At 46.4% G+C, this 26,649-nt stretch overlaps 1 protein-coding gene across 1 annotated transcript; it reads right to left on the reverse strand.

The window, feature by feature from the left end:
• Window positions 1-5,660: 5,660 nt before the first annotated feature.
• Dhx38 (DEAH-box helicase 38) lies at window positions 5,661-26,636 on the reverse strand. The gene is made up of 27 exons (XM_046434843.2): window positions 26,251-26,636; window positions 23,810-24,151; window positions 23,264-23,454; window positions 22,480-22,584; window positions 21,550-21,697; window positions 21,314-21,432; window positions 21,086-21,162; window positions 20,489-20,644; window positions 19,794-19,955; window positions 19,483-19,590; window positions 19,024-19,136; window positions 17,150-17,287; window positions 16,594-16,780; window positions 16,288-16,473; window positions 15,772-15,912; window positions 15,291-15,401; window positions 15,080-15,196; window positions 14,808-14,915; window positions 14,269-14,381; window positions 13,383-13,591; window positions 13,121-13,275; window positions 12,552-12,707; window positions 12,325-12,459; window positions 12,044-12,169; window positions 11,446-11,541; window positions 9,085-9,206; window positions 5,661-6,159 (listed from the first exon to the last, which is right to left on the reverse strand). The coding sequence occupies exons 2-27, from the start codon at window positions 24,130-24,132 to the stop codon at window positions 6,075-6,077; spliced, it is 3,687 nt and encodes a 1,228-aa protein (XP_046290799.1). The 5' UTR covers window positions 24,133-24,151; window positions 26,251-26,636; the 3' UTR covers window positions 5,661-6,074.
• Window positions 26,637-26,649: the final 13 nt, after the last annotated feature.

Consider the following 26,649-nt stretch of genomic DNA (forward strand, 5'->3'; position numbering starts at 1 on the left):
CTGAAATAAAGACATGTGCACAGCAGCCTGGGTGAGTGCTTGGCGTCTTGGCAACATGCTCGTCCTGTTTTCTCTGGATCCTAAAGGAGACTGGTCTCTTTCACTTATGTAAGGGAGCTACCATTCCCAAAGCAAGCTTTCAGATTGCCTGGACTAATATTTAAGTCAACAAGAGCTGAATTAGCTCTTGTTTTTTCTTTCTCTCTCTGTCTGGAATTTTACTTTCTTTAAATATTTATTTTTTAGTTACAGGTGGACACAATGTCTTTATTTTTATATTTATGTGGTGCTGAGGATCAAACCCAGTGCCTCACACATGCTAGGCAAGCACTCTACCTCTGAGCCACAATCCCAGCCCCTCTGTCTAGAATTTTATATAGAAAAAAAAGACTTTTTTTCCAAAAAGGAAAGTAATCCTGAGACCCAAAAGAAAGTAAAGAGAAAGAAGTGATGAATTTTCCAAGTCAGGGAGAAAGAGCAAGCCATCTGCTTCCTCCCTGGAAGCCACCATATTACATTCCTCCATTTAACAATTTTATTTTTCTCCCTAGCCACCTCAATACAAGTAAAATTCCATTATCACAAACTCCAAGGACAGCTAAAGTATTTTATTGTGGATTTTGTTAAACTGAGTACGTGTCTAGAATGTATATTTCTAGTCTAGAGGTAACGCAGACAAATAGCTACTAGGATAAAGTAAGAGAAAGAAATGAAAGAGCTTGCATTTCTGAGGGTCAGGGAAAGTGAAGAAAGAAACCCACTGGTTGGTGATGATTTTCAATATTCTTGACTCCTTCCCTGTCGGGGTTTTTAGTCCTCGTTCCAACCCGACCTGCAAGAGAGAGAGGGAGAGCATGCCCCGGCCAGGAAGAGCCAAGAAAGGAAAGGGCCGACTGACCGCCCACACCCAGGACAATCAGAAGCCTCAGGGAGACCAGTCAAGGCAGGATCTCGTTTATTGAGGAAGTACACACAGCTAATATAGAGTACAGAAGCCAACCAGAACAAAGGGCGGTGGGGCAGGAAGGGCTCACGTGCGCCCATTCCATGGGCTGTAAGGGAAAGCATGAACTGTCCACGAGAAGAGTCCTGGGCCTATCCTAGAGGTGGTCCCATTTTTCATCACAATCCACAGCACCGCCTTCTGGCTGACCGCCAGGCGTCATCTTAGCCACATGTGGCCCCCGGACCAGGAAGTGGGTAGCAGCCTGCAAGTTAGGTTCCTTAGCACCCCACACTTCCCTGGCCAAATAAAGGCCAAGAAAATCCACTGCTAATAGTGATTTGTTTCATGGATGCTCCTGCCAGTGGGAAGGGCAAGTTCTTGGAAGTGCCGTGTGAGGTAAGGGATGAGCCGCTCTGGTTGTTCTCTGTTTATGCTCTTTTGATTATTTCCCTCCAATTGGATTAGAATAAGGGTTTATTTTCTAGAGAAAACTAAGACTGAAAAATATGGTATTGATGAAATTGCTTCCTGGTCCTAGGCATGGCCCAGTTATTCAAACAAAAGCTCAATGTCACTAAAATCCCAAATTTAGTCTACTAAAAAGGCATTTTATCTCTATAATTTTCCACGAGGCTTCAGATACATTGACCAAAATTCCAATCTTTACATTCTATAAATATTGCATTTATTCCCAAAGTTGACTCACTTCTTGAGGGTTAACTATACCAAACAAAGCACGCTGTGTGTTTTGGGGAGCACAGAGGTAGAAGAATATTGATATGTCACCCAGCCATCAGGCTGTGAAAGCCCAGCTGGGCAGAAGACCTGAGTGGGTAGAGGGGATGGGTTCAGAGAAATGCAGTTTCTCTATAGACAGAAGGAAGGCCGGGGAGCTGAGTGTTGCCTACCTATAACACTTTAAGAAATAAAGCAAAGAAATGAGTTCCCAAAAAGGAATTTGAACTTCTAATATTAAAAAGAAATTAATTCAGGCTGGGGAGATAGCTCAGTGGTAAAGCACTTGCCTAGCATGTATGTGGCCCTGGGTTCAACCCCATCACCACATAGAAAAATAAATAAGTAAACAACAACAACAAAAGATTAAAATAAAATAAAATTTTTAAAAAAAGATGGACTGGGATGTGGCTCAGTGGTAGTACATGCATAAGGCCCTTGTTTAATTCCCAACACCGCACACACACACACACCAAAAAAACTGAGAATAGATTACCATATGACCTAATAACATGTTCACAGCAGCATTATCCACAATCACTAAAACATGGAAGCAACCCAGGCATCTGTGGACAGATGAATGGAGAAGCAAAATGTGGTAGATACATGTAGTAGATGTTATTCAACCTTAAGAAGGAAGGAAATTCTGGCATATGCTGTAACATGGACAGACCTTGAGGACATTTTGTAAGTGAAAGTCACGAAAGGAAAAATACTGTATGAGTCCACTTCTGTGAGGTACTTAGAGTAGTCACAGTCAGAGACACAAAGAATTGTGGTTTCCAGGGGCCGGGGAGAAGAAAACGAGGAGTTAACATTTAATGAGTACAGAGTTTCAGTTTTACAAGATGAGAAGACCTGGGCAACCCCTATTGAGTCCCCTCTCGCCCTGCAAGAACTCAGTTTCTTTTCTTCTCACTTGAATAAATCCTACTCTTTTACACTTGGAGAGAGAGAGGGAAAAGAAAAAAAAAAAAAAAAAAACTTCTGAAGATGGATGAGTGGCTATGGCTATAAACCATTGTGAATATATTTAAGGTCACCGAATTGTACACTTAAAAATGGTTAAGATGGGCTGGGGTACAGCTCAGTTGGTGGAGTGCTTGCCTCACATGCACAAGGCCCTGGGTTCAATCCCCAGCACTACAAAAAAAAAGGTTAAGATGACAAATTTTGGGGCTGGGGATGTGGCTCAAGTGGTAGCAGCCCGGGTTCGATCCTCAGCACCACATACAAACAAAGATGTTGTGTCCGCCGAAAACTGAAAAATAACTATTGAAATTCTCTCTTAAAAAAAAAAAAAAACTTACAAAAAAAGATGGCAGATTTTGATTTGTATACTTTACAATAAAAATTAGAAAGGAAAAAATAAAGACATGTCGAGGGCCACCATGAATAGAAGCTGAGCTCACACCCTTAGCCTTGAGCAATTAAGGTTGGAACTGGCTGTGCTGCAGCATGAAAGCAGGTGGACCTCACCTTCCATCAGCCAGGAATTACAGCTCTGGGAGTGGGCGTCACTCAATGGGACTAGGCTATGCACCCCTGAAACCCAATCCCTTGCCTCATTTGGGTGGAACTTTCTCGAGTGTCTTCCCCCCCAAAAAATAGGGTTTGGGGACATGCTCTCTTTATTTTTTTTTCTCTCTCTCTCTTGCTGGCCTCTTGTGGGAGCTGAGGCAGAGGAGCTGTCAGGGAACCCCAAGAAAAAGGTATTTCTGTATCTGTGTGATTTGTTGGCCAGCCCAATTCACCGGGAGTGACCCTGACCAATTTAGTCGTGTGTCGTGGCAAAGACATGCTGACAAAGCTAGGACTTAGCCAAGAGATTATAAATAAAATAAGCACCGCAGGCCTCCAGGGTGAAGACAGCACTCCATTTTTGAAAACCAGTGACAACAGAATCCTGCTAGAAGCAGATCTCCTCTCCCCACGGGAGTATGGGTCTCCTTAGCTAAAGGAACCCAGAGCAAACATCAGCCCCCAGCCCACCTCCTTCCTGACTAAAGTTCCACCTTCCTCCCTGAGAAGGGGAAGCTGCCTGAACTGCCATCTGCCACAAATTAACGTGCCTTTTGAACCTTTTCCATGCAGCCCAACTGAGGACCATGTTGGGAATCTGCTGCAGAAAAGACCTGTCAAGTCAGCTCTGGGGTCCCAGGAGCCCTCATCTCAGCCTCAGACTTTTAATGACTGACACCTCTAGTGTCCACAGTACCCATCTACTTTGTCTAGTAGATGACTTTGTCTGGCACATGACTGAGCCCGGGGCCGGGGTCTCTTGTAAAAACTGTCCAGACCACGGTTCTTGGTTCCCTCACTCCAGGAAGTCTGAGGCCTGAAGCTAGATTCAGGAGCCCACTTCAGAGAACAGACATTGTCATAGAAATGCTCTGTCCTCTAGAGAAAGCATCGTTATCATCTGAGGAAGCCAGTGAGAACCAGGGGTATAGCTGAAAGGATGGGTGAAATGAAAAGGGCCTAAAATTATAAGAAAACCTTAGAGATGTAGGTCCAGACAGAGTCTTGGGCAGTTCCAACACTAAAACAGAGCTGCTGGGGGAGCAGATACCTCCCCCACTCATCTGGGGACACCAAATGTCCTTTGCCAGGGATTCCTTACTTTTAAACTAGGTTGGATAGGACATATAGTTTTCATAACCTCTCTGGCCTAATTTTTCTTAAGGGACTTTAGATAAGAAGCTGAGTGGCTGGGCACAGTGGCACATGCCTGTAATCCCAGTGATTCAGGAGGCTGAGGCAGGAGGATCACAAATTCACAGCAGCCTCAGCAACTTAGCAAGGCTCTAAGCAACTTGGTGAGACCCTGTCTCAAAATTTTAAAAAATAAATAAATAAATAAAGGAGGGGAGGGGCTGGGATGTGGCCCAGAGCTTAAGCATCCTGGGTTTAATCTCTGGTACCAAAAAAAAAAAAAAAAGGTCACAGCTTGTTAGTGATAAAACTACCAACTGGAACCCCAATCTTTTCCCTATTTCATTGCATCCTGAGCCTTAATCCATATTTAAAGATTTCATCCCAGCCAACTTCTCCCTGCAGAATAAACAGACACACTTCTCCCAGCCCTTCAATCTAGGGCCGAGATCAGAAGCCTTCCCAGACAAGCAGCTATAAGCCTCTCTTCACCACGGAGCCCTGAAAAGTCATTACCAATAAAGGCAACTGGAGATATGGAGAACAAAGTAGGGGTGGTACCTATGCTGGCTGGCAAAGCTGGGCTTCCAAACTCGTACACAAAATTGACTTATATTTTAACTTGAGGAAATTCAAATCTTGAAAGGAGTGGGAGATTGGAACCTACAGCACAGTAGCCAGGCACCAAGGGGCTCGCCCTGAGCACTGGCCTGCAGAGGTGCTTCTGAGCCTCAACCACATCAGCAACTCAGCCCCAGCACTCCTGCCAACCAAAGATCTAGCAGAAGCCCAAGGCCAAGGAATCACAAAGACCGAGGTTGGTGCAAAGGGCCAAATACTGAAAAACCCACCTCGACAGATTTAAGAGTCTGTTCAACAAAAGACTAGCAATTCCATCATAAGGATCAACTTTTACATGAAAATCAATAAGTGACATTTTATACTACTTTGGTAGAAACCTCTACCATTCTGAGCAATAGCACAGGCCTCTTTAAAGCAGCCAGCCTATCCATGGCTGGGCAGCAGCAGGTTCCTGCTTACCTCCCTCCAGTCCTGGCCACCAAGGCCAGCCTCACCATTGCCCACCAGCCTTAGGAACATCCAGGCATCCTCTGAGTTTGGCTTTGAGGACCCAGGCCATTCCTAAGTCTCTAAGCTGTGTCCAGCCTGCCAACCCCTCCTCTAAGTTGCCCTGCCTGCAGAGTGAACGTAATGGTGGAGGTAGGGTTCTAGGAAGAGCCAGGCAAGCAGAGTCAGCAAGGCTTTCCCTTTCCTATTGTAGAATTTAAGGCAGTAAGAGAAAAAGGAAGGAAAAAAAACGCAATCACATTTTACAAATAATAAATGTATTTTCAAATCCTGAATGATAACCAAATTACAATTGCCTCTGGGTCTATCTTACTGCTTTACACAAGGATTAAAAAAGACATAGTCACAGCCGAGTCACTCATGTACCAGGCACCCAGGGACAGGTTTTGTGGACAGATGGGTCCAGCCACCTCCCTCTGCTCTGGCAGCACTTCAGCTGCTCTGCAGCCCAGATCCTGCCAGGCTCCTGCACCCAGGAGCTCCTCCTTCCTCTGTGGCAGAACCTGGCCCAGCAGGAACTGCCCCAGGGCCTTGATGTACACAGATGAAGTCCACAGATGAGAAGGCTTTGTCCACAGCCTGGGGGCACTCCCACCAGAGGGCTCGGAACCCAACACCTGCTGCCACCGTCTTCTCAGACAGCCTTAGCTCACAGCCCAAAGCGGGCTGGTGTGCGGCGAGGTGTCATAGGCTCCCCCTGCTCTTTCCGACCTGGAGTGTAGATCTTCGTGGACCTGGAGACACAGAAAGAGGGTACAGGAGAGGCATTACTCCTTACCCCAGCAGGGTCCCCAGCAGGACACACAGCCTAAGCCCTTGCTGCTTCTAACTTATGTGTGAAGCAGCTCTGGAGCTAAAGCATCTTATCCCCAGCACACACTCACTCCCTTGCCTCTCCATTTTTGATCAGGAGTATAATAAAATAAAGCAAGCACTTCATTATGATATCCATTTTAAATAACTCCTACCACACCCCCAGGCTGAGCTGCAGTGATAGCTCCCATCCACTCCAGCAGACCACCACTAGAGCTGTGTAATAAAGAGTGGACTCGCCTCCATGGCCTCTTTCTAGGAGGAATTACCAAAGGACTAAAATGCTTCTGCTGTTCATAGTGGGCCCTGCAGACCACTCTGATGGTGGAGTAAGATGGGCTGGCCTGGCCAGAAAGACCAACTATGTGATTATAATTGGGACTTTGAGCCTCAGAATCAGGACTGAGTCATGTGATATCAGCCTAATCGCTGAGGAGGGGAAGGAGGCCAGAGACTGAGTTCAGCCACATGGGCAAGGATTCAATCATCCAGGCCAAAGTCATGAAACTCTGAACACAAGCTCAGAAGAGCCTCCCTGGTTGGCAATACCCTGTGTGTACTGTCACTGATGTGCCAGGAAGGTAACTGAGCCCTTGAGGGCAAAAATTGTCACTTTTGGAACCCTCTCACACCTTCTTTATGCATCTCTCACTGTGGCTTGTTCTAATTTATACTCTTTTTGCTATAATAAAACTGTATACCTCCTCTGAGAAGTGTCTGTTCAGGTCTTTGGCCTATTTGTTGATTGGGTTATTTGTTTTCTTATTGTTTAATTTTTTGAGTTCTTTGTATACTCTGGATATTAGGGCTCTATCTGAAGTGTGAGGAGTAAAAATTTGTTCCCATGATGTAGGCTCCCTATTTACCTCTTTTATTGTTTCTCTTGCTGAGAGAAAACTTTTCAGTTTAAGTAAGTCCCATTTGTTGATTTTTGTTATCAACTTTTGTGCTATGGGTGTCCTATTAAGGAATTTGGAGCCCGACCCTACAATATGTAGATCGGAGCCAACTTTTTCTTCTATCAGACGCAGAGTCTCTGATTTGATATCTAGCTCCTTGATCCACTTTGAGTTAACTTTTGTGCATGGCGAGAGGAGGGGATTCAGTTTCATTTTGTTGCATATGGATTTCCAGTTTTCCCAGTACCATTTGTTGAAGATGCTATCCTCCCTCCATTGCATGCTTTTAGCTCCTTTATCAAATATAAGATAGTTGTAGCTTTGTGGATTAGTCTCTGTGTCCTCTATTCTGTACCATTGGTCCACCCTCCTGTTTTGGTACCAGTACCATGCTGTTTTTGTTACTATTGCTCTGTAATACAATCAATCAACAAGTACATGAAAAAATGCTCACCATCTCTAGCAGTCAGAGAAATGCAAATCAAAACCACCCTAAGATACCATCTCACTCCAGTAAGATTGGCAGCCATTATGAAGTCAAACAACAACAAGTGCTGGCGAGGATGTGGGGAAAGGGTACTCTTGTACATTGCTGGTGGGACTGCAAACTGGTGCGGCCAATCTGGAAAGCAGTATGGAGATTCCTGGGAAAGCTGGGAATGGAACCACCATTTGACCCAGCTATTGCCCTTCTTGGACTTTTCCCTGGAGACCTTAAAAGAGCGTACTACAGGGATACTGCTACATCGATGTTCATAGCAGCACAATTCACAATTGCTAGACTGTGGAACCAACCCAGATGCCCTTCAATAGATGAATGGATAAAAAAAAATGTGGCATTTATACACCATGGAGTATTACGCAGCACTAAAAAATGACAAAATCATAGAATTTGCAGGGAAATGGATGGCACTAGAGCAGATTATGCTTAGTGAAGCTAGCCAATCCCTAAAAAACAAATACCAAATGTCTTCTTTGATATAATGAGAGCAACTAAGAACAGAGCAGGGAGGAAGAGCAGGAAGAAAAGATTAACATTAAACAGATACATGAGGTGGGATGGAAAGGGAGAGAAAAGGGAAATTGCATGGTAATGGAGGGAGACCCTCATTGTTACACAAAATTACATATAAGAGGTTGTGAGGGGAATGGGAAAATAAACAAGGAGAGATATGAATTACAGTGGATGGGGTAGAGAGAGAAGATGGGAGGGGAGGGAGGGGGGATGGTAGAGGATAGGAAAGGTAGCAGAATACAACAGTTACTAATAGGGCATTATGTAAAAATGTGGATGTGTAACCGATGTGATTCTGCAATCTGTATTTGGGGTAAAATTGGGAGTTCATAACCAACTTGAATCTAATGTATGAAATATGATATGTCAAGAGCTTTATAATGTTTTGAACAACCAATAAAAAAAAAAAAAAAAAAAACTGTATACCACTTTCCTGCGTTTTGAGTCATTCCAGCAAAGTTCAAGGAGATCCCCAAATTTGTAGCAAGTTTATCAAAAGTAAGGGTGACCTCGAAGCTTGCAGCTGGTGTTTGAAGTAAAGGCAGCCCTGTGGAGGACTGTGCTCCTACCTTGTGAAAACCTGACCGAACACCAGGTGCTGCACAGAGGCACAAACCCAAGACTCTCTTCTCCTCTGGGTGCCTGGTACATGAGTGACTTGGCTATGACTATGTCAGTAAAGTCATTAGACCTCCCGTGCTACTCCACACCACCCCAAGCCCTGCATATAACGTGGCAATGACCAAGGACTGCAAATGAATGACCATGCCTTTAAAGGAGTTAGGAATTCCTCCTGTATCTCCACATGTGACCAACCAGGACGGAAGCAGCTTCTGTCATCAATTTGCCTTTATATAGTCAACTTCTCTTAAATCATGACCAGGGCCTAGTCCCTGGCAGCCTCCCAGCCAGGTCCCAAGGCAGAAGCTCACCTGACACTGCCCAGGGGGCTACGCTTCTCCTGCTCCTGCCGCCGGGCTCGCAGCTGCTCCTCGGCCAGCGCCATTTCTTCTTCCATGGCAGAGGCTTCCTCTTTGGCCCGACGGCGATTCTCCTGGAGAAGGGGTAGAGGCACTGGCTGATCCCACTGAGGACATCAGGTGAGGAGGCCCTGTCTGAACCCAGGTGCTTGTTACACAAGACCAGCTGTCAGGGTCAGAGGCTGTGGGGCTGCCCGCCCCACACCAGCCACTTCTTCTGTAGCTAAGGCCTGTTTTTTCATTGATTCACAATAGACATTAGACAGGTCAGTCCTAAGCCAGTCATGCCTCAGCAATCCAGTCACATCAGTTAAGTACTTAAATTTTTAAAATCAAGTTCACACCTATGCCAGAGAGAATGGGAAAATAAGGAAGTCAACTGGCTGGAAAGGACAGATGGAAGATGTGCTTGGTCAGATATGGAGAGAACTACGCTGATTGGGAAAATAAAAGCCAACAACATTTTGCAACCCTAAATAACGAACATAAATGACGGTCATCAATGGACATCAAATCCTTGAGGAGATGGATAGCAGCTGAGAATTTAGAACAGAGACCAGGCTACTCCTCAACCTTAGCATCACCAAAAGTGGGGCCACCAGATTTCATGTGCCTCCTAAGAGCATCTGAAAGGAATTTCACAGCAACATACACATGCATCCCTGCCTGACACAGCTGAACCAGGACGCTATCTAGCTGTCTGGATTAATGACTAGGTTACAGAAAGTACACAAAATAGAGGCACAAGTTAAACACCACTACAAGGGGGCAACAGGCCAAATACATAACATGGAATAGTCTACGATAAACAACCCAGTTGCTCCAGTAAATAAGTTTCATTTAAAAAAATTAAAAATCAAAAAGTCAGCCACGTGTGGTGGCGCACACCTCTAGTCCCAATGGCTTAAGAGTCTGAGGCAGGAGGATCACAAGTCCAAGACCAACCTCAGCAACTAAGCAAGAACCTAAGCAACTCAGTGAGACTCCATCTCAAAATAACAAGGGCTCGGGAAGTAGCTCAGCAGTTAAGCGCCCCTGAGTTCAATCCCTAGGACCAAAATAAATAAAATCTAAAAATTTTTTTCAAAGTTAGGGTGGGGCCTTTCTGGAATAGAACAATCAGTTGAAAAGTTTGGATCCTATTTCAAGCAAATCAGTCATGAGAAGTTCTCTGAGATAAATGGTGAAATCTGAATAAATACTAGAAACTTAGACGACATAAAGGACTAATTCTGTTAGAAGTGATAATGACACAGAGGCTATATTTTAAAAGTAAGTCCCTTCCACACTCATACATTGCTGGTGGGACTGAAAATCGGTGCAGCCAATATGGAAAGAAGTATGGAGATTCCTTGGAAAACTGGGAATGGAACCACCATTTGACCCAGCTGTCCCACTCCTTGATCTATACCCAAAGGACTTAAAAACAGCATACTACAGGGACACAGCCACATCAATGTTTACTGCAGCACAATTCACAATAGCTAAACTGTAGAACCAATATAGATGCCCTTCAATAGATGATTGGATAAAGAAACTGTGGTATATAAACACAACGGAATATTACTCAGCATTAAAAGAGAATAAAATCATGGCATCTGCAGGTAAACTGATGGAGTTGGAGAATATAATGCTAAGGGAAGTAAGCCAATCCCAAAAAAACGAATTCTGAATGTTTTCTCTCATATAAGGATGCTGATTCATGGGAAGGGGGTGCGCAGAGCATGGGAGGAATAGACAAACTCTAGATAGGGCAAAGGGGAAGGAGGGGAAAAGAAGGGGACATGGGGGTAGGAAAGATGGTGGAATGAGATGGTACATGTATGAATACATGAACGGTGTGACTCTATGTTGTATACAACCAGATACATGAAAAATTGTACTCTATATGTGTAATATGAATTGAAATGCATTCTGCTGTCATATATAACAAATTAGAATAAAAAAATAAGTCCTTTCAAGGGCTGGGGTTATGGCTCAGTGGTAGAGGCACTGGGTTCGATCCTAAGCACCACATACAAAATAAATAAGTCAAATAAAGGTATTGTGTCCATTAAAGAAAAAAAAAATGACTCCTTTCAAGCTAGATACAGTGGTAGTGTTTTCTCCACTTTGCTGAATATTTGGAAATTTCAAAAAATTAAAAAAAAAAAAAAAAAAAAGCTCAGTGACCCAGCCACCTGAATGATGGGGAAATAAGACACATCAGGAAGGCTTGATCCCAGCTTTTATATTTGAAGGAAGAAGGGATCAGATGACAGAGTCTTCAATCATGGGCAAACAGCATCTCCATGGGAAACGTAGGATGCTCACCTGCCGCGACTTGCCTGCCTGCTTCACGCTGTAGAACATGGGGCCCAGCTCCGCCAGCCACTCTCCATCCACAGCAGTCACACACTGCATGTACTCCTGTGGGCAGAGGGGCAGTGAGGCAGAGGTCATGGGTGGGCCAGTCCCTCCCACAGGTTCCACAATTAGGAGTCACTTGAGAAGGGCCCTGTCCCCAGCCCATCTAGGCTGGAAAAGGCAGGGGAGAGCCCCAGATACTGATTGTCATCCCTTCTCCTATCCAAGTTCTCCCTTGCTTGAAAAAACACTCCCAAATATACCAGAGAAAAGGTTCAGCACTGCAGAAAGCCCTTCTAATGACATCAACAGGGGTCATTAATCCCAAACAGCAAGTAGGAAACCATCTTGCTGGCAGGGTTGAGGTCACTGCGTTCTAGAGGTTACTTCTATAAAGCTTCCCCAGGCCCCCCAGTTGAAAACCAGCCTCAAAAGCCCTGCAAAGCAATGTGTGTGGTCCCAAGTCTGCCGGAGCAAAAGCTCATCGTAGAAGGCAGGGGAAGGTCATGAAAGTGTGGCCAGGAAGGTGGGCCCACATTACACAAGCACCTCAGGAAAGACTCACCTTGGTGGTCATGACCAACTCATGGTACACTATGTAGTCCGGGGTGTAGCCCATTCCAAAGAGGGAGCTGGTGGGGTGCAAATGACACGGCATCCCTGTGCGGATATTCACATACTCCCCGATTCCCTAGGGAAGACACAACAGGCAGGCACATCAGAGACACACTGCCTACTTGGGGAAGCTACTCCATCCCTTAAAATCATCTTGACCCAGGCTTGGCACCTGCCCTCAGGTACCACAGGAGGAGGAGGCCAGAGCTCCACAGGGCTCCCAAGGCTCACCTTGAGCTTGGCTGCCTGGTGGAAATAGGCAGCACAGATACACTTCCTGACGATGTCCCAGTCAGTGCCACATGAGGCCAGGCTCATCCGCTGCTGCACCATGATGTCCTTGAGTTGGGCCCGCACCTCCCGGACCTAGAGCAGAACACAAGCAAACCAGAACGGAGTCCTCCTTCCCCTCTTCTCCCACCCCACAATCCAGAAGTCCTGCTCGTCTGTGGCCCCACCTTCCGCATGGCCTTGGCATGGATGAAATGGTCATTACACCAGATGGTGGAGTAATTATTGTTTTTCCACTGCAGGTAAACATTCAGGTAGGTCAAATGATCACTCTCAGGGACCGCAAACTTCTCCCGGATTTGATCACTCTCCTCCTCTCGGCCCTAGGGAGGGAAAAAGAAGCTTAACCCTAGGCAAGGAGGATCAGGCCCACCAAGCATATCCGAGGATTCTCACACTATCACCTACCCACACGTAACTTCAAACACAGCAATATATTGCCTAATGATATAGAATAAAAATAATTTATAATAAAATGTCAAAATGTAAAAGCTCAGAAACAACCATACTAGAAGACAAAGGATGCTCTTGCAAATTTCCAAAGCACCCCGAGGGGACCACTGATCCAACCCAACCTTGTTCCCCCACACCACCTAACAGAAGACAGCAAAATCATGCTTCAAAAACTCTAATTCCCAGCCTTATGTTCCACTTCCAAAATACAGAGAGCTCTTCCCCTCTCAAATACTCCCCAAGCCTTCCTAGAAGGGAGAAGAGCCAGCCACCAACTCCTCACCTTGGGCCTGTAGAAGATGGCTGGGACTGAGAGCATGGACACAATGAGCAGGATCTCAGAGCTGCAGCCCATGTCACAGGACACAATGAGCATCTTGGACAGGGCTGGGTCCAAAGGGAACTCCACCATCAGCCGCCCTGTGGATGTAAGACCACCTAGGAGAGAGAAGCAAATCCAGACATTCAATGGGACAGTGGAGTACAGAGAGAGAAGCCACACACCAGCACCCCTGAGGCCCTGCCGGCTCCCAGGGCCACGACACCTGTGTTGTCCAGGGCCCCAAGGATCCAGAGCTGATACATGGAGTTGAGCATGTTGTCTTCTGGGGGTGGGTCCATGAAGTGGAACTGCAGCAGGTCCTGCACCCCAAGGGACTTGAGCAGCAGCACCACGTTGGCCAAGTTGGTCCTCTGGATCTCAGGCACCGTGGTGGTCAGGAGTTCATTCTTATAGGCACTCTGTGTGTACAGCCTGGCAGGGAGAAGACTCTGGTTTTGCTGCACCTGCACCACATTGGCCCACAAGGCCTCTTACTACACTGGCTGCCCACAGGACTCCATGGTGGAAGATCAACACTATTCTAGCTTTTTCTAAGAGTACCCCATAATAGCCAGGAAATCCTACAGACAGGGAAACACCCATGTCTTCTCCCCACCTCCACTCCTTTAACTCATTCATTTCTACCTACTCAGAAACCCACCATGCCAACTCAACTTTTCTGCCTCTATATACCTGTTTCATTTCTCGAACTAAAGTGCCTGAGACTAGAACTATGGCAAGGTTTTATTTTCTCAGTATCTTTATATACACTGAATCTCTATAATGAATACATTATTTTAAAAAAATCACAACAAAGAATAATTGAAAAAGTACAAAACAACAAATGACATCCTTTGCTCAGCTCCATCTTTGATGGGAGAGCCTGCTGTACGGGTCTTCCACTGCGTGGACATTCCTTCTAAGTCTGCCTCACACCTCACCACTCCCTGGAAAGGTTTCTTCTTCCACTCAGCAATACCACCATGTGGCAGCCCACAGGAGCCCTAGTCTTGGGGATCAGCTCTGAGACCAGCATCCCCCCCACTCTGGTGCAGACTCTCAGCAATCCCAGCGCTGCCCCAGATAGCAGGCTAGCACAGGGCTCCTACCTGAAACACTGACCTGGGCCCGTCCTGCCAGCTCGCCCTGACCTCTGGTTGGCGTTGGCCTGGCTGATGGGGTAGATCTGCAAAGCATCCATGCCAATCCTGGGGTTAAAGACCTAGGAGGGGGTAGAAAGAAGCTAATTAAGGATAAAGTTGGCGGGGAAAGAGTGGCTCTAAAATACAGAAAAGCCAAATCCCGGCTGCTGCACATCACAGAGGAAGCGTCTCAGCAATACCATTAGCCATCCTTTTAGAGCCAGAAGCCTTCAGAAATGTTCTCATAAACACCTGAAGGAATTTTCCCCAGACACACCAGCTGTATAATCTCTACAAAATTATTTAAATGATCTACCTCTTCAAATAATCACAAAGATTAAATGAATCAAACTCACAACAAAACCAGCATTCACTAAATATTGGCCTTGCACCACTAGTTACTTGGGTGTCACCTTCCAGGAGGACTAGGGCCTGACCTCCCACCCCCTAAGCTCAGTCAGCTTCAGGTGAAGACCCGGGGCCCTACTTCCTACATCTCTCCTTACCTTTAATTTGCAATAACCAGAATCAATAACGAACATGATTCCATCAACAGTCAGAGATGTCTCAGCAATGTTGGTGGCAACAATACACTTCCGGACGCCATCTGGAGCCTAGGGCCGAGCAGGACATACAAGGGTAGAAAGACTACCCAAGGCAGGACCCAGCCCACCTCCCTCCCACCCCTTCTAGTGAAGGAACATCTCCTCCCCTTTGCTCTCTGTTGGAGGAGGAGATACCCAAAGATGGGGACCCAAAAAAATTGTTGTTGTCATACCTTCTGGAAGATTTTGGCCTGAAGGTCAGAGGGCAGCTGGGAGTAGATGGGCAGTACAGCCAAAGCAGGTGCATTTTCCAGTTCTTCCAGGTGCTCCACAATCTGGTCTGAGGTCACCTAAACGTGCCAGGAGGAGTCATAAGACTCTGAAGCCCCAAACTCTCATATGGAGGACACCCCCATTCACCACAGCGGTGACCAAGGCACGCACCTCAATATCTTCTTGGCCAGGCATGAAGATAAGGATGTCCCCAGGGGCCCCTGAGAGGTGCACCTGCAAGGACTGCTTCACTGCAGCCTCCACATAATCCTCCTGCGGGGTCTGCAACAGCAGCCAGGAACAGTCAGAGGGCAGCAAGGACCAGGCCTCCCTCTGGGAGCCCCACAGCCACTCACTGGTCTGGGCTGATAAGTGGACTTTCAGGACTGCCACACCTGGGGGTCTGATTGCAAGGCCCCTACAAGAAGTCCTGGTGCCTCCCTGGGCCCATGTTTCAGTTTCAAAGAAGCAAGGAAATAAATCCTCCCCCAGAGCACAGTCCTCTAAGCCTAGAGCTACAGGCTGCCCCATTTTGCTCCGTGACACCCCACAAATCTCCTCCAACTCAGTATTCTATCCACTCCAGCTGGCTTCCATGTGCCAAAGAGGCACATGGCATGGAAGGTCAATTCAAAAAACAGACCCTCGGTACCTTGCTGAAGAGGATATCCACAGGGAAGGTTCGACCAGGGATGTGGAAGATGGGAACATTCCCAAAAAAGGAAGCAAATTTCTCTGCATCCATAGTGGCTGATGTAACGATGAGCTTGAGGTCTGAGCGACGAGCCACAACCTGAGAGAAAAAGTCACGCAGCAAATTGAGTTTGGGTCCCTTGGCTCTGCCCTCCAATCCCATCAGCACTACCCATGAATAAAGCAGAAGCCAAAGCTTGCAAACTGGCTTATTAGATTTAACAATCCTAGAGATTTGAGCAACAGGCCACAGCCACGAAAACCACAAGTCACTCAGCTGAGTGAGAAGAGAGTAAATTACAAGACCAGACTTGAACTTGACAACACAGAGCCTCAGGGAAAACCCTGGCCTGCCAGAGACCCTCTCAGTGTCCCCAGAATAGTCCCAACCCACCTGAAGCACCTCAATCACTGGCTACTGGCAGTGCACTGGTCAAAGCCCCGAGTACAAAGGGACTGGAACCCACGTCCTTACCTCCCGGAGCAGCCCAAAGAGCACATCCGTGTTGAGGGAGCGTTCATGGGCCTCATCCATGATGATGGCACTATAGTGATCCAGGTCAGCTTCCCGGAGGGACTCTCGGAGCAGGATTCCATCAGTCATGTACTTGATCAGGGTGTTTTCTGAAGTGCAATCTTCAAAGCGGATGGCGTAACCCACCTGGAGGTCAAACAGATGGCTCACTCAGAACTGGAGCCACCTGCTCCGTGAGCACACCCCATCTTTGAGTCCAGGTCTTAGCAGATCACACCCTCTGGCTCAGGACTCATGTCCACTCACCTCCTCACCAAGGTTTCCCCCCATCTCTTCACTGACTCTTTTGGCCACTGACATGGCAGCCACTCGCCGGGGCTGGGTACACCCAATCATCCCATAGTCTGTGTAACCATCTTCATGCAAGTACTGGGTCAGCTGAGTGGTCTTGCCGCTCCCTGTCTCCCCAACCACAATCACGATGCTGTTGTCCCTGCAAGGAAAAGTAGTTCAAAAGGTTCAACAGCTTCCTCAGTTAAAGGCTAACTCCAAGAAGCCTCTGCCACCTGTCTTCACCATGGCTAGCTAAGCAGAGAGCATGCCTGCTCAGAAAGATGATTTCCTTGGGAAAAGAGCCTCCTACAGAACTACCACCTGAGATACCTGGAACACAGTGAGGTTTAAACAGGTGCACTAAAAAAGAACAATGCCATCATGTTACTTTATGCAGCGTAGTCCTGGGAAAACAAATGAGTTCCCTTCCCACCAGACGATGCACAAAAACAAAAAAGCTCCTGAGCAAACACAGGAGACAGAGGGGCCACTGACTTGACACTGGGATCCTTGGATCTGGTGGCATTACCTGATAATAGTGAGTAGCTCTTGCTGCACAGCAAAGATTGGCAGATACTGCCTCTGCTCCAGGATTGACTTCTTCTTTGCAAACTCACTGCTGGCTTCACTTTTTTTCTTCATGTGGTCTGCAAACTTCTGCTCTGTCCTGGGAACACAGAGCAGCCTAAGCACCATGCACAATGTCCCCCACGGTACCTCCTGCCCTTCTTCTTGCTCAAGGAATACGAATGACTTTAACAAGAAGCAATAAATCTGACACACGAAAGCAGCCAGGTCGTCTGAGATTATTTCTCTTCAGAACTAAGGACTGGAACTGCAGTGAGAATCTATGATACACTCTCAACACGACAGGGTCAAACAGAGCTAACCAAGGATCTAAGGAGGTACAGATTATCAAGTGGGCAAATGCTGTGCCCTAAATAGAAAGTGACCGGGAGAGGAGCTAAAGTCAATCACACTCACTAACTTGTAGAGAACACGTTGGGCAATTTCTGCACAATACTTAAAGGGCCAAAACAGCCACCTATTTTAGCCATCTGGGGTCTTCTAGGAGTTATGGCCACAGCACACAGTGTAGGTCAATCTTCCCCCTTCATGACAGGGCAGCATGGCCCATAAGGACTCATTTTCAAAACATCTGAGAAAAACTCACTTACTACTGACCAGTAGCTTCTACCAAAAGCACTCAATGTCTGATATGTGGATACATCCCGAGACTAGAAGCACTGTGGCATATTCCCAAATCAATACTCCACTCCCTGAGCCCACACCATCTTCCAGTCACTTCTTCCAAGAGATACTTTGTCCCTCAGACCAATTAACTGCTTCCTCTTTCTAATTTCACCCAACAAATGATATCTAAGAGATTAAACTACCCAGAAACTAACAAGAGCTAACCAATAATGCCAACTTCTCATTGAAGATATTTCACACAGGGGTACAGAGAATTATTAATTCAGATGACAGTTCAGAAGGATGTAACAGCTGGGTGTAGTGGCACACAACTGTAATCCTAGTGGGTAGGGAAGCTGAGGCAGGAGGATTATGAGTCCAAATTCAGCCTCAGCTATAGCGAGGCTCTAAGCAACTCAGTAAGACCTGGTCTCTAAATAAAATACAAAATAGAGCTAGGGATGTGGCTCAGTGGTTGAGTGCCCTTGAGTTCAATCCCCAGTACACACCCCCAACCAAAGATGTAAGAGAATTCAAAGAATGAATCATGAGGGACATTTGTGTCTTTCAGCTACTCAAGGCAGTAATCCCAACAAAGAGTATGCAATATATACTTAATACATCTATAAACAGATAAGTCACTACCTGATAACACTTTCTATTTTGGAATCTCTATTAAAATAGTTGTTTCTCATATGGAATTAAAATTTGACTGAAAAAACAAAACCCATCTTCTCCCCACGAACACCTGAAATACACCAAAGCTCAGGGAGTGCTGACTTGGGAAGATGCCACAGTCCTTCTGAGTCTTGGATGTATCTACATGTCAGACATTGAGTGCTTTACGTAGAAGCTACTGGTCAGTAGCAAGGCCAAATGCATGGGCTCCAAAGACAGACTGTCTGGGACCAACCCTGATGCCACTATTTACTAGCTGAGTGACCTCAACAAATTCCCTAACCTTCCAGGGCCTCATAGTACTCAGACCACTGCCAGGCCAAGAGGAAGCCCCTGTGGTAGTGGTAGTAAGCCTAACACCTACGAAAAGCTAAAGATAATAGAAGAAAGATCAGGATGAAGAGATCACGGAAAACAAGATTCAGAGTAACAGCCTGTCATTTTTCAGTTCATAAGTCATGAAGTCTATCAGTTCTGCCATGACTATCCTTGGTTTTCAGAGCAAGTCTGCCGCTGGCGAAGACTCCCCACCTGTAGTCCACCTTCCCATCTTCTGTCAGAGCTTTATCTGGCTCTTCTTCTTTTTTGACACCCATTATGTCTCCCAGTTTGGTCCCAGCCAGTTCCCAGTGTTTGTGCTGAGCCTGAAGAAGAAAAATAAAGTCCACTCCATCCTGTGATGCAACTGTGGCAGTGGAAACTCAGTCCCAGCTGACATCAGGTTTCATCTAGCAGGTGGCAAATCCCACAAGGCACTGGGGGTACCAGGCAACGCATTCCAAGACTCAAGCCTCCAGATCCCCAAACCCCAGGCCAGAGGCTGCCTTGACTAAGGACAGTGGAGGAAAGCAATGCCCTTCTCCAAGAGCTGAGTCTTGCTCCATGTGCCCCATTTCTACAAGGAAGCACACTTGAATAGTCTAATGAGTGTTTTAAATAGGAAAAGAAAAACATGCACAGACTTCCCAGCCAGGGTGGCGAGAGGCCAACCTTTTTGCGCTCCTTTTGCTCCCTGTGTTTCCGCACTGTTTGGCTGCCTTTCCGAGCAATGATGGCCAGGTCAGAAGTAGCATCCTTAACTGGAATCACGGGCTCTGGCTGCAGGAGGTGGAAGAAAAGAGAAATCACCCACTAGTCTCTAAGGCCAACCAGAGGGCCTGTGTCCTAACAGTTCTCGGGAGTAATAGGGCAGAGGGGTTACCCTATCATGACACAGGGCTGTTTCCCCACTTTTATTTCTTTCTTCCTTCTATTCCTCTAATCTTTCTGAATGTTCCTGCTTCTGGCCACAGGAGCCTCACCTGCTTGGTGAAGACAATGCGTCCATCCAGAAAGGGAGGCACCAGGTTGTGAACCATCAGGTGTACTTTGGCTGCGTTGTCCTCTTCAAAGTCCTCGTCCACCTCCAACCGATGGACCACCCCACTGGTCAGCATGCGGTTAGTCTCCCAGCGCTCATTATCCTGTGAGGACACAGTAGGAGCCCCACTCAGACTGCAACCAGAAGCCATCCTAAAAAGTCTCCAAGCAAGTTCCCATATCCTGCCTCAACAGATGGGCGGGCCATGGTGGCCACAGAGGCATCACAGATCTCTCTACCCTGCAGTTCATTAAAAGAGTCATTGACCTTAAATCACCAGCAATACTTTGTTCCAAGAAGCAACACTTTTGATCTAAGTCAGAACCTCTAGCCAGACATACGAACAGTGACCATCCACAGCCCCACTCTGAGACACAAAGAACACAGACCACAGAGGCAGGTGCCACAGTACCAGTTCTCACCCACAGCACTGCAGATGACAGAAGTATGAACTAGCTATTCCTAAGTGACCCAAGTTTCCCTATCCACCCTTTCTCTCTGGCCAGAGGCATATCTGATCCTGTCCTCTCAGCAACAGAAGACTAGCTAGGCTTTCTTCACCTGGTAAGACCTGCTACTTCTCCCACATCCAGACTCCAGCTCTGAATCTGCACCAACCACTGCCAGTGGCCTCACCTCATTGATCTGCCTGCGCTGGGCAGAAATTCGCTTCTGCTTCTGTTTATGCAGATGCTGCTCCCGCCGCCTCACATAGTCCTCGGAGGAGTAGGCCAGGGGGTTGTGGAACTCATCATACCCCTCATCCATCATGTACCAGTCCCGGTCAGCTTGCTGCAGGAAGACAAAGCAACAAGAACAAGGGGAAGATCAAGTTTATGCATGAGACACAGGTAGAGGAGAACAGATATTTAGTAGGAAGTTAAGTGGGCACTGGAACAACCCTTCTGAGAGATGCAGGAAAGTCTACCTAGTGGAGGACAACACAGGGCTGACTTGACTTGGCCACCCATCACGACGGCACTTCTTAGATTCACCACATGGTGGCACCACCACATAACGAGTTATGTATGACCTGCTGCATTAGGAGAGGCCTTGCTGCAGCCTGGGTTTTTCCAAGGAGAGTCCACTGCACAGCACCAACTATCCTCCTCAAAGCCCAGTACTGCTGGAGACTCCCTCAGGGCCCTTGGGCTCTGATACCCCCTTTCACCCATGCCCCTACAGTCAGTCATAGCCCACTCTGAATCCTTCAAAGATGTCTGTGGCCTTTACCCTCTGGTCATCCTCCCACTGCTGCCGCTCCTCTTCTGTGTCAAATGAAATCCCTTCTTCACCATCCTCACGTCTTCCTAAAAATCAGCAGATGGTAGGTCAGTTCACACCAACCTGGCTTATCCCAGAGGCCCCCAAAAGCCACAAACCTCCAAGAACAAAAGCCTCTTCTCAGCCTCCCCAAGATAAGCCAAAGTGCTCTTCTGCCTCCTGTCCCCCAGGCCTTACCTCGGCCCCTGGACAGACGAGGGGTGGAACCCAGGTGTCGTCTGTCATCAGCCCACTCGTTGTATTTGTAGGAGGGAGTTGGCAGAGGTGTGTCATCTGAGTACTTGCTCCTCACAGACCTGGGACAGCAAGACCAGCAGGCACAGAGTTGAGCTGTGTCCTCAGCCACCAGCTCTCCCTGCCCAGGTCCCTTTACTGCCTCCCCAAGACCCAGAGCAGCTCTACCCAGGCATCACCTGTCTCGATCTCGAGTGGACGGTCGATGGCTCCGCTCAGAATCCCGATATGAAGGTGTCGGAGAGGGTGACTCCCACTGAGAGCGCCTTGAGGAGCCATAGCTACTGTCCTCCTCCTCCCAGGTAGATCTTGAAGGAGTGGCTGCGTCTGAGGCCACAAGAGACACATCACCAGAAGCATCCAATTTCACCAGAGATGCAGCTCCAAAACAACTAACCAAAAGTTAACTCCCCCAATTTATTTATTTTACTGTTTATAAACCTTTGCATCTACTTGCAATGGATAAGATGGTTCTGAGAGTTTTTTAAAGATATCTGAATTTTCTTTTCTTTTTTTTTTTTTTTTTTTTGGTACCAGGGATTGAACCCAGGAGCACTTAACCACTGAGCAGCAGCATCCTCAGCCCTTTCTATTTCTTTTAAATTAGAGACAGGGTCTTAACAAGTTGATTAAGGCCTTGCTAAGTTCCTGAGACTAGCTTTAATCTTGCAATCCTCCTGCCTCAGTCTCCTGAGCCACTGGGATTACAAGGACATGACACCATTCCTGACAAGATATCTGAATTTAGTGGTCCAGTTTTCATTCTGTTTATAACAATTTTTTAAGGAATATTTAATTTCTCTCAGCAAACATATCCATCTTAAATGCAAATAATTCTTTTTTATAAATCCTTCATAAGCCCCTATTTCTCTATCCTTTCCTGACATTTGGAAAACTGGCCATCCAGCCTATCAACTAAAGGAAACATGCAACCTAACAGAGAAGGGCACGGATGCACCCACTTGGCTCAGGGCCCAGTATTCCCAGAGGCTCAGTATTCCCACTGTCTCACTGCCTCAGCAACCCCCTAGAAAGAAAGTCAGTCAGCCTTGTAGTCACCTGAACCATCACAAACCATCACAACTACCACAGAAAAGAGCTAAGTCTACCTTTAGGTCGATGCCGTGGGCTCTCCGGTTCATTTCTTCTGCTGCTGCGCTCTAAGCCTCCATCTCGCTCCGATCTGCTGCTGTGCCTACTTCTATCCCGCTCATCTATGAAGAGTCACACACAGAGCTCAGCACCACACAGAGTGCAGCTGTGTCCTGTCCTCACACATACCCAGCTGCACCCTAGAGAAAGGACAGGCCGCCTCACTCACTCACAGGTGCAACCTGTACTGCTCTAATGCGGTCCATGGGTTCCTGAACTCACACATTCCCATTCTTTCAAAGGGAAAAATATAGTTACTGGCTAGAAAATTTCAAACTCAAAATAAGAGTTATTTTCCTGCAAGATTTCAAAAAAAAAAAAAAATAGTTTCAAGTCTATAGTGAATAGTTTTATAAAGTTAAAAGCTTGTAAGCCATAAAATACTGAGCAGGACCAGCACTGGCTTTTATGTCAAGCTTCATTCCATATCACTGTCCTTTCTGTATCTCCGACACTCTTGTATACTCTGGTTTCTTATATGAATTATCCACTGTTTCCTTTATCATGAGTTTTCATAATAAAACAAGGACCACATGCTCAAGCAAACCAGGTGTTACAACTGACAGCTGTTCTTAAACTGCCTGCTATCCCCAATCCCAGCAGGGTAAAACCCATAGGCTGACATCATGTACACAGGGATATCCAGTTAATGGGCACAATTCAAGTTTGTGCAACAGGAAAAAGCCTGGCATGTGTCTATTCACATGCTAACAGGCACAGGAACCGTGCTGCATAGTTTACCTCTGTCCCTTTTGCGGTCATGGTCTCCTCGATCCCGTGATTTCTCTTTCTTCCGATCCTTTTCTTCTTTGGATGAGGCATAGACACCATGTTCCCGCCTCTCCCGCTCTCTTTGCCGACTACGTTCCCAAAACTCTTCACTCACACCCCCAGGATGGGATGGAGTCTCTACATGAGCAGACCGATAGTGTCTGAAACAGGGAGTGCAGCTGGTAAAGAGCCCTCCACAGGAGAAGACCCTACCCCAAACCTCTGGCTATGCCAAACAAGTGACCTGTCCTTTTCTACTCCTTGATGCTGCAGGCTTATTTACGGCATCAACCCAAGGCACTTCTAACCTCTATCATCTCCCCCTTAGCTGCCTTTGAATTCTTACCACAAATGTAAAGAAAATGCTAATTCTACATAGCATCAGTATTACAAAATCACAAAAAAAAAATTACAAGCTCTGAATGTCCAATAGGAAAACTGGAAACTAATCATGGGCTATTGTTTTCTGGCCTCCACTTTTATCCCCTTTGGGCCAACCTACCCAAAGGCCTTTACCTGTCTTTCCGGCTACTTCGGCCAGCCTGCTCATCACCGTCCTCTTCAGCATCCTTCTGGTCATCCTTGCTCTCCTCCCAGTCCTTGTAAGAAGAGATTCTGGACTTCTTCTTGTCCTCCCCATCATCTTTCTCTTCTCGCTCCCTCCGTTTCAGGGAAGCCAACAAGTCCAGTCCCAGCAATGAAGGGCGGGGAGCAGGGGCTTTGAAGACATGCTGCTCACTGGCTGCACTTTTGGTCTTGCAAATAAGACCACCAACCTGAGAGTCCAGATCAGTGCCTTCTAACCGATGGATTGAGGCATCCTCATTGGTGTCCTCCATCGCAGGCTCTGGGATTTCTCTGGGAGGGAGGAGAATCATTTGGTATAGAACATAAGAAATAAAGCTCAGCTACGCTATAGCCCAGAATAACTATAGTTACAGGTATACTTAGGTGGTTAAGCCTACCTACCCACTACCAAGACCAGAACTTCTTTTGCTACCTCTTGTCAAGACCTTTCCATCAAATCAATGACATTCTGAAAAGACCCTCCTATTCTCACCCCCACACCAAAGATACAGATATACATACACACTCACCAAATATTACAATATTACAAAATAATAATTACAATTAACCCAAAAATTTCTGCCAGATTCTAATCAACATGCACAGCTCTACAGAGGAGTATTACAAACATAATGTGGATACAAAAACATCAATATCCAAAAGGATATCATACAGGCAAGAAAAGACCTCACTAAGGGTTGCTTACTGGAACATGATACCATCTATAAACTGAGTGCAGGGGAAACTAGATTTGAAGTCAGAAACTCAATTAGAAACCAGACTTTTGGCATTTTCTACTTCTATGATGGTAAGCAACTTCATCTTTGGATTAGCCATAATTTCTATATCTGTAAAATGGAAATAATTTTGGCTTTATCTAATCCACAGAATTATTACAAGAATCAAAAAAAGTATTCTGTAGCCAGATTTATAGACATAATGGTTACACTATTTCATATTTTATTTGCTATACTCCTATATATTAATTGGGTTCCTTACCACTTTTTTACATGAGTTCTTCTACCTCTCCCTCCCTTTCAATTAAAGGTACAGCAGAGTAAAGACGTGAAGACAGAAGGTTACCATTCATGTTCTGCCCACTTTAGTGACTTTTTCTGGACCAGTAGTATTTTGTAAAAACACAATTACCTTACAGAAGTCAAAATCAGTTTAATAACAATCCATGTTTACCAAAAATACTTATGGGAAACACTGAATTAGGCAGATTCCCTGGAGCTTAACTTGTAACATTTTCCTCTTTGTCTCTCACTACACACTATCCACTTATAAATGTACATCTATGCTGGGCACTTGGATAAATGCCCTCATTCAAACAAGTAAGTGAAGCAAAGAACTGTCAAGGGGTAAGATACCTCCAGAATCCAAAATTTTCTGCCAGATTCTAATCAACATGCACAGCTCTACAGAGGAGTATTACAAACATAATGTGGACGCAAGAACAAGAGTTGCATTTTGAAAACGTCATCAGGAACAACAGAAAAGAGAAACCTGCATGCTGGTTTCCTCACAAGCATTTGTATGCATGTAAGGAAATCCAGGCAGGAAGACTGGGGTACACATGCTGTCATCAACAGTTATCTGAACTAGGAATTATGCCCCTAAAGGCCATTCTATGCAAACAAGGGAACCTGGTCTGTTTTGTTGACTGCTAATGGCTCAGTGTAGCAATATAAACATGTGATGAATAAATGAATAAGTACATTTAAACTTAAAGGAGAACAGGAAGTCAAACGTTTCTAGAAACAGCATGAAAAGCTAGCAGCAACAGAGCACAAGGGAGTCTCAGAGAGAGGACTTAACTGGCTGCTGAGAAGAACAAAGAGTTAAGAGGCCAGACTCTGCAGAAAGATTAATAGCAAAGAGGCGAGAGGGTACCAGAAAGTCAGTGAAGAAACCTGGACTTACTCGATCAATAATTATTCACTGAATGCCTCCTTGAGCCATCCCTGTTCTCAGCAAAAGGGACAGACAAAAATAAAAATCCCTGGCACCCTTGGAGCTTACATTCTAATATAGGAGGTCTTCCACTAAATCTCCGGGTTGAGATACCACTGTGAGGTAGAACAGAAAGACGGAGGAGCCCCGCTCAGGCGCACTGACTGCCTAGGAGTGGGCTAGGGCCAAGTCCTAAGTAAGGGCGCAGGGCGACCCTGGACAGCACCTCTGGATCTCAGCATCTAACCAGAGCAAGGAGAAAGGCCGCAGGAAACAGGATGGGCACAATATCGTCGAGGTTAGTAAAGCAAGTTAGGTGACAAGGAGGAAGGAACTTTCCAAAGTGGGGAAACCTGAACCGGAGGCCGGTATCTGTCTCCTGGAGCCGCTGTGATTGGCGAAGGCCAGGTCAGGAAGGAAGAAGGGACACTCACCTCACCAAGAGCGACTCTTGGGACCCTTCTGTTCCGGATTTGGGGGTTCTGGCGCTGCCACCCCTCGGTCAGAAGGCCTCAAAGAGACAAATTCCACTCCTTGAAAGCCGCCATTATCCTCCCATAATACCTTGCGCGGCCCCCTCTATCATCCAAAGATACCATCGAGAACAGTCCAGGAAACGTCGGCTCCTAGGCCAAGTGTGGGACAGAACGAGAACCAGCTATCAAAGCTAGAGTGTCTTCTGGGGATCAGCTCTGATCAGAGACATTTCCGAGACATTGCGATTCCAATCACGCTTAGTTCGAGAGGTGAAAACCCGCCTCTAGTCTGTGTGCGGGAGACGGGGTTGGCTGGGGGAGTAGAACGGCCATATTTGCTAAGGGCGGAAATGACAA

This window comes from Marmota monax, unplaced genomic scaffold (assembly GCF_021218885.2).
Source record: "Marmota monax isolate L192 unplaced genomic scaffold, Marmota_monax_Labrador192_F-V1.1 WCK01_AAM20220418_F8-fsc00024, whole genome shotgun sequence".
NCBI classification, from domain to species: Eukaryota; Metazoa; Chordata; class Mammalia; order Rodentia; family Sciuridae; genus Marmota; species Marmota monax.

What these genes read in the sequence shown, in the direction of transcription:
- Dhx38 (XM_046434843.2), bottom strand. Translation starts at nt 24,132, where the DNA reads ATGGAGGACACCAATGAGGATGCCTCAATCCATCGGTTAGAAGGCACT. An exon ending in AGCAAAAGGAGCGCAAAAAG is followed by an intron (nt 19,137 to 19,482) that starts GTTGGCCTCTCG and finishes TTTCTTCTTCAG; the next exon opens with GCTCAGCACAAACACTGGGA. An exon ending in ACCAGGCAGCCAAGCTCAAG is followed by an intron (nt 12,170 to 12,324) that starts GTGAGCCTTGGG and finishes TGTCTTCCCTAG; the next exon opens with GGAATCGGGGAGTATGTGAA.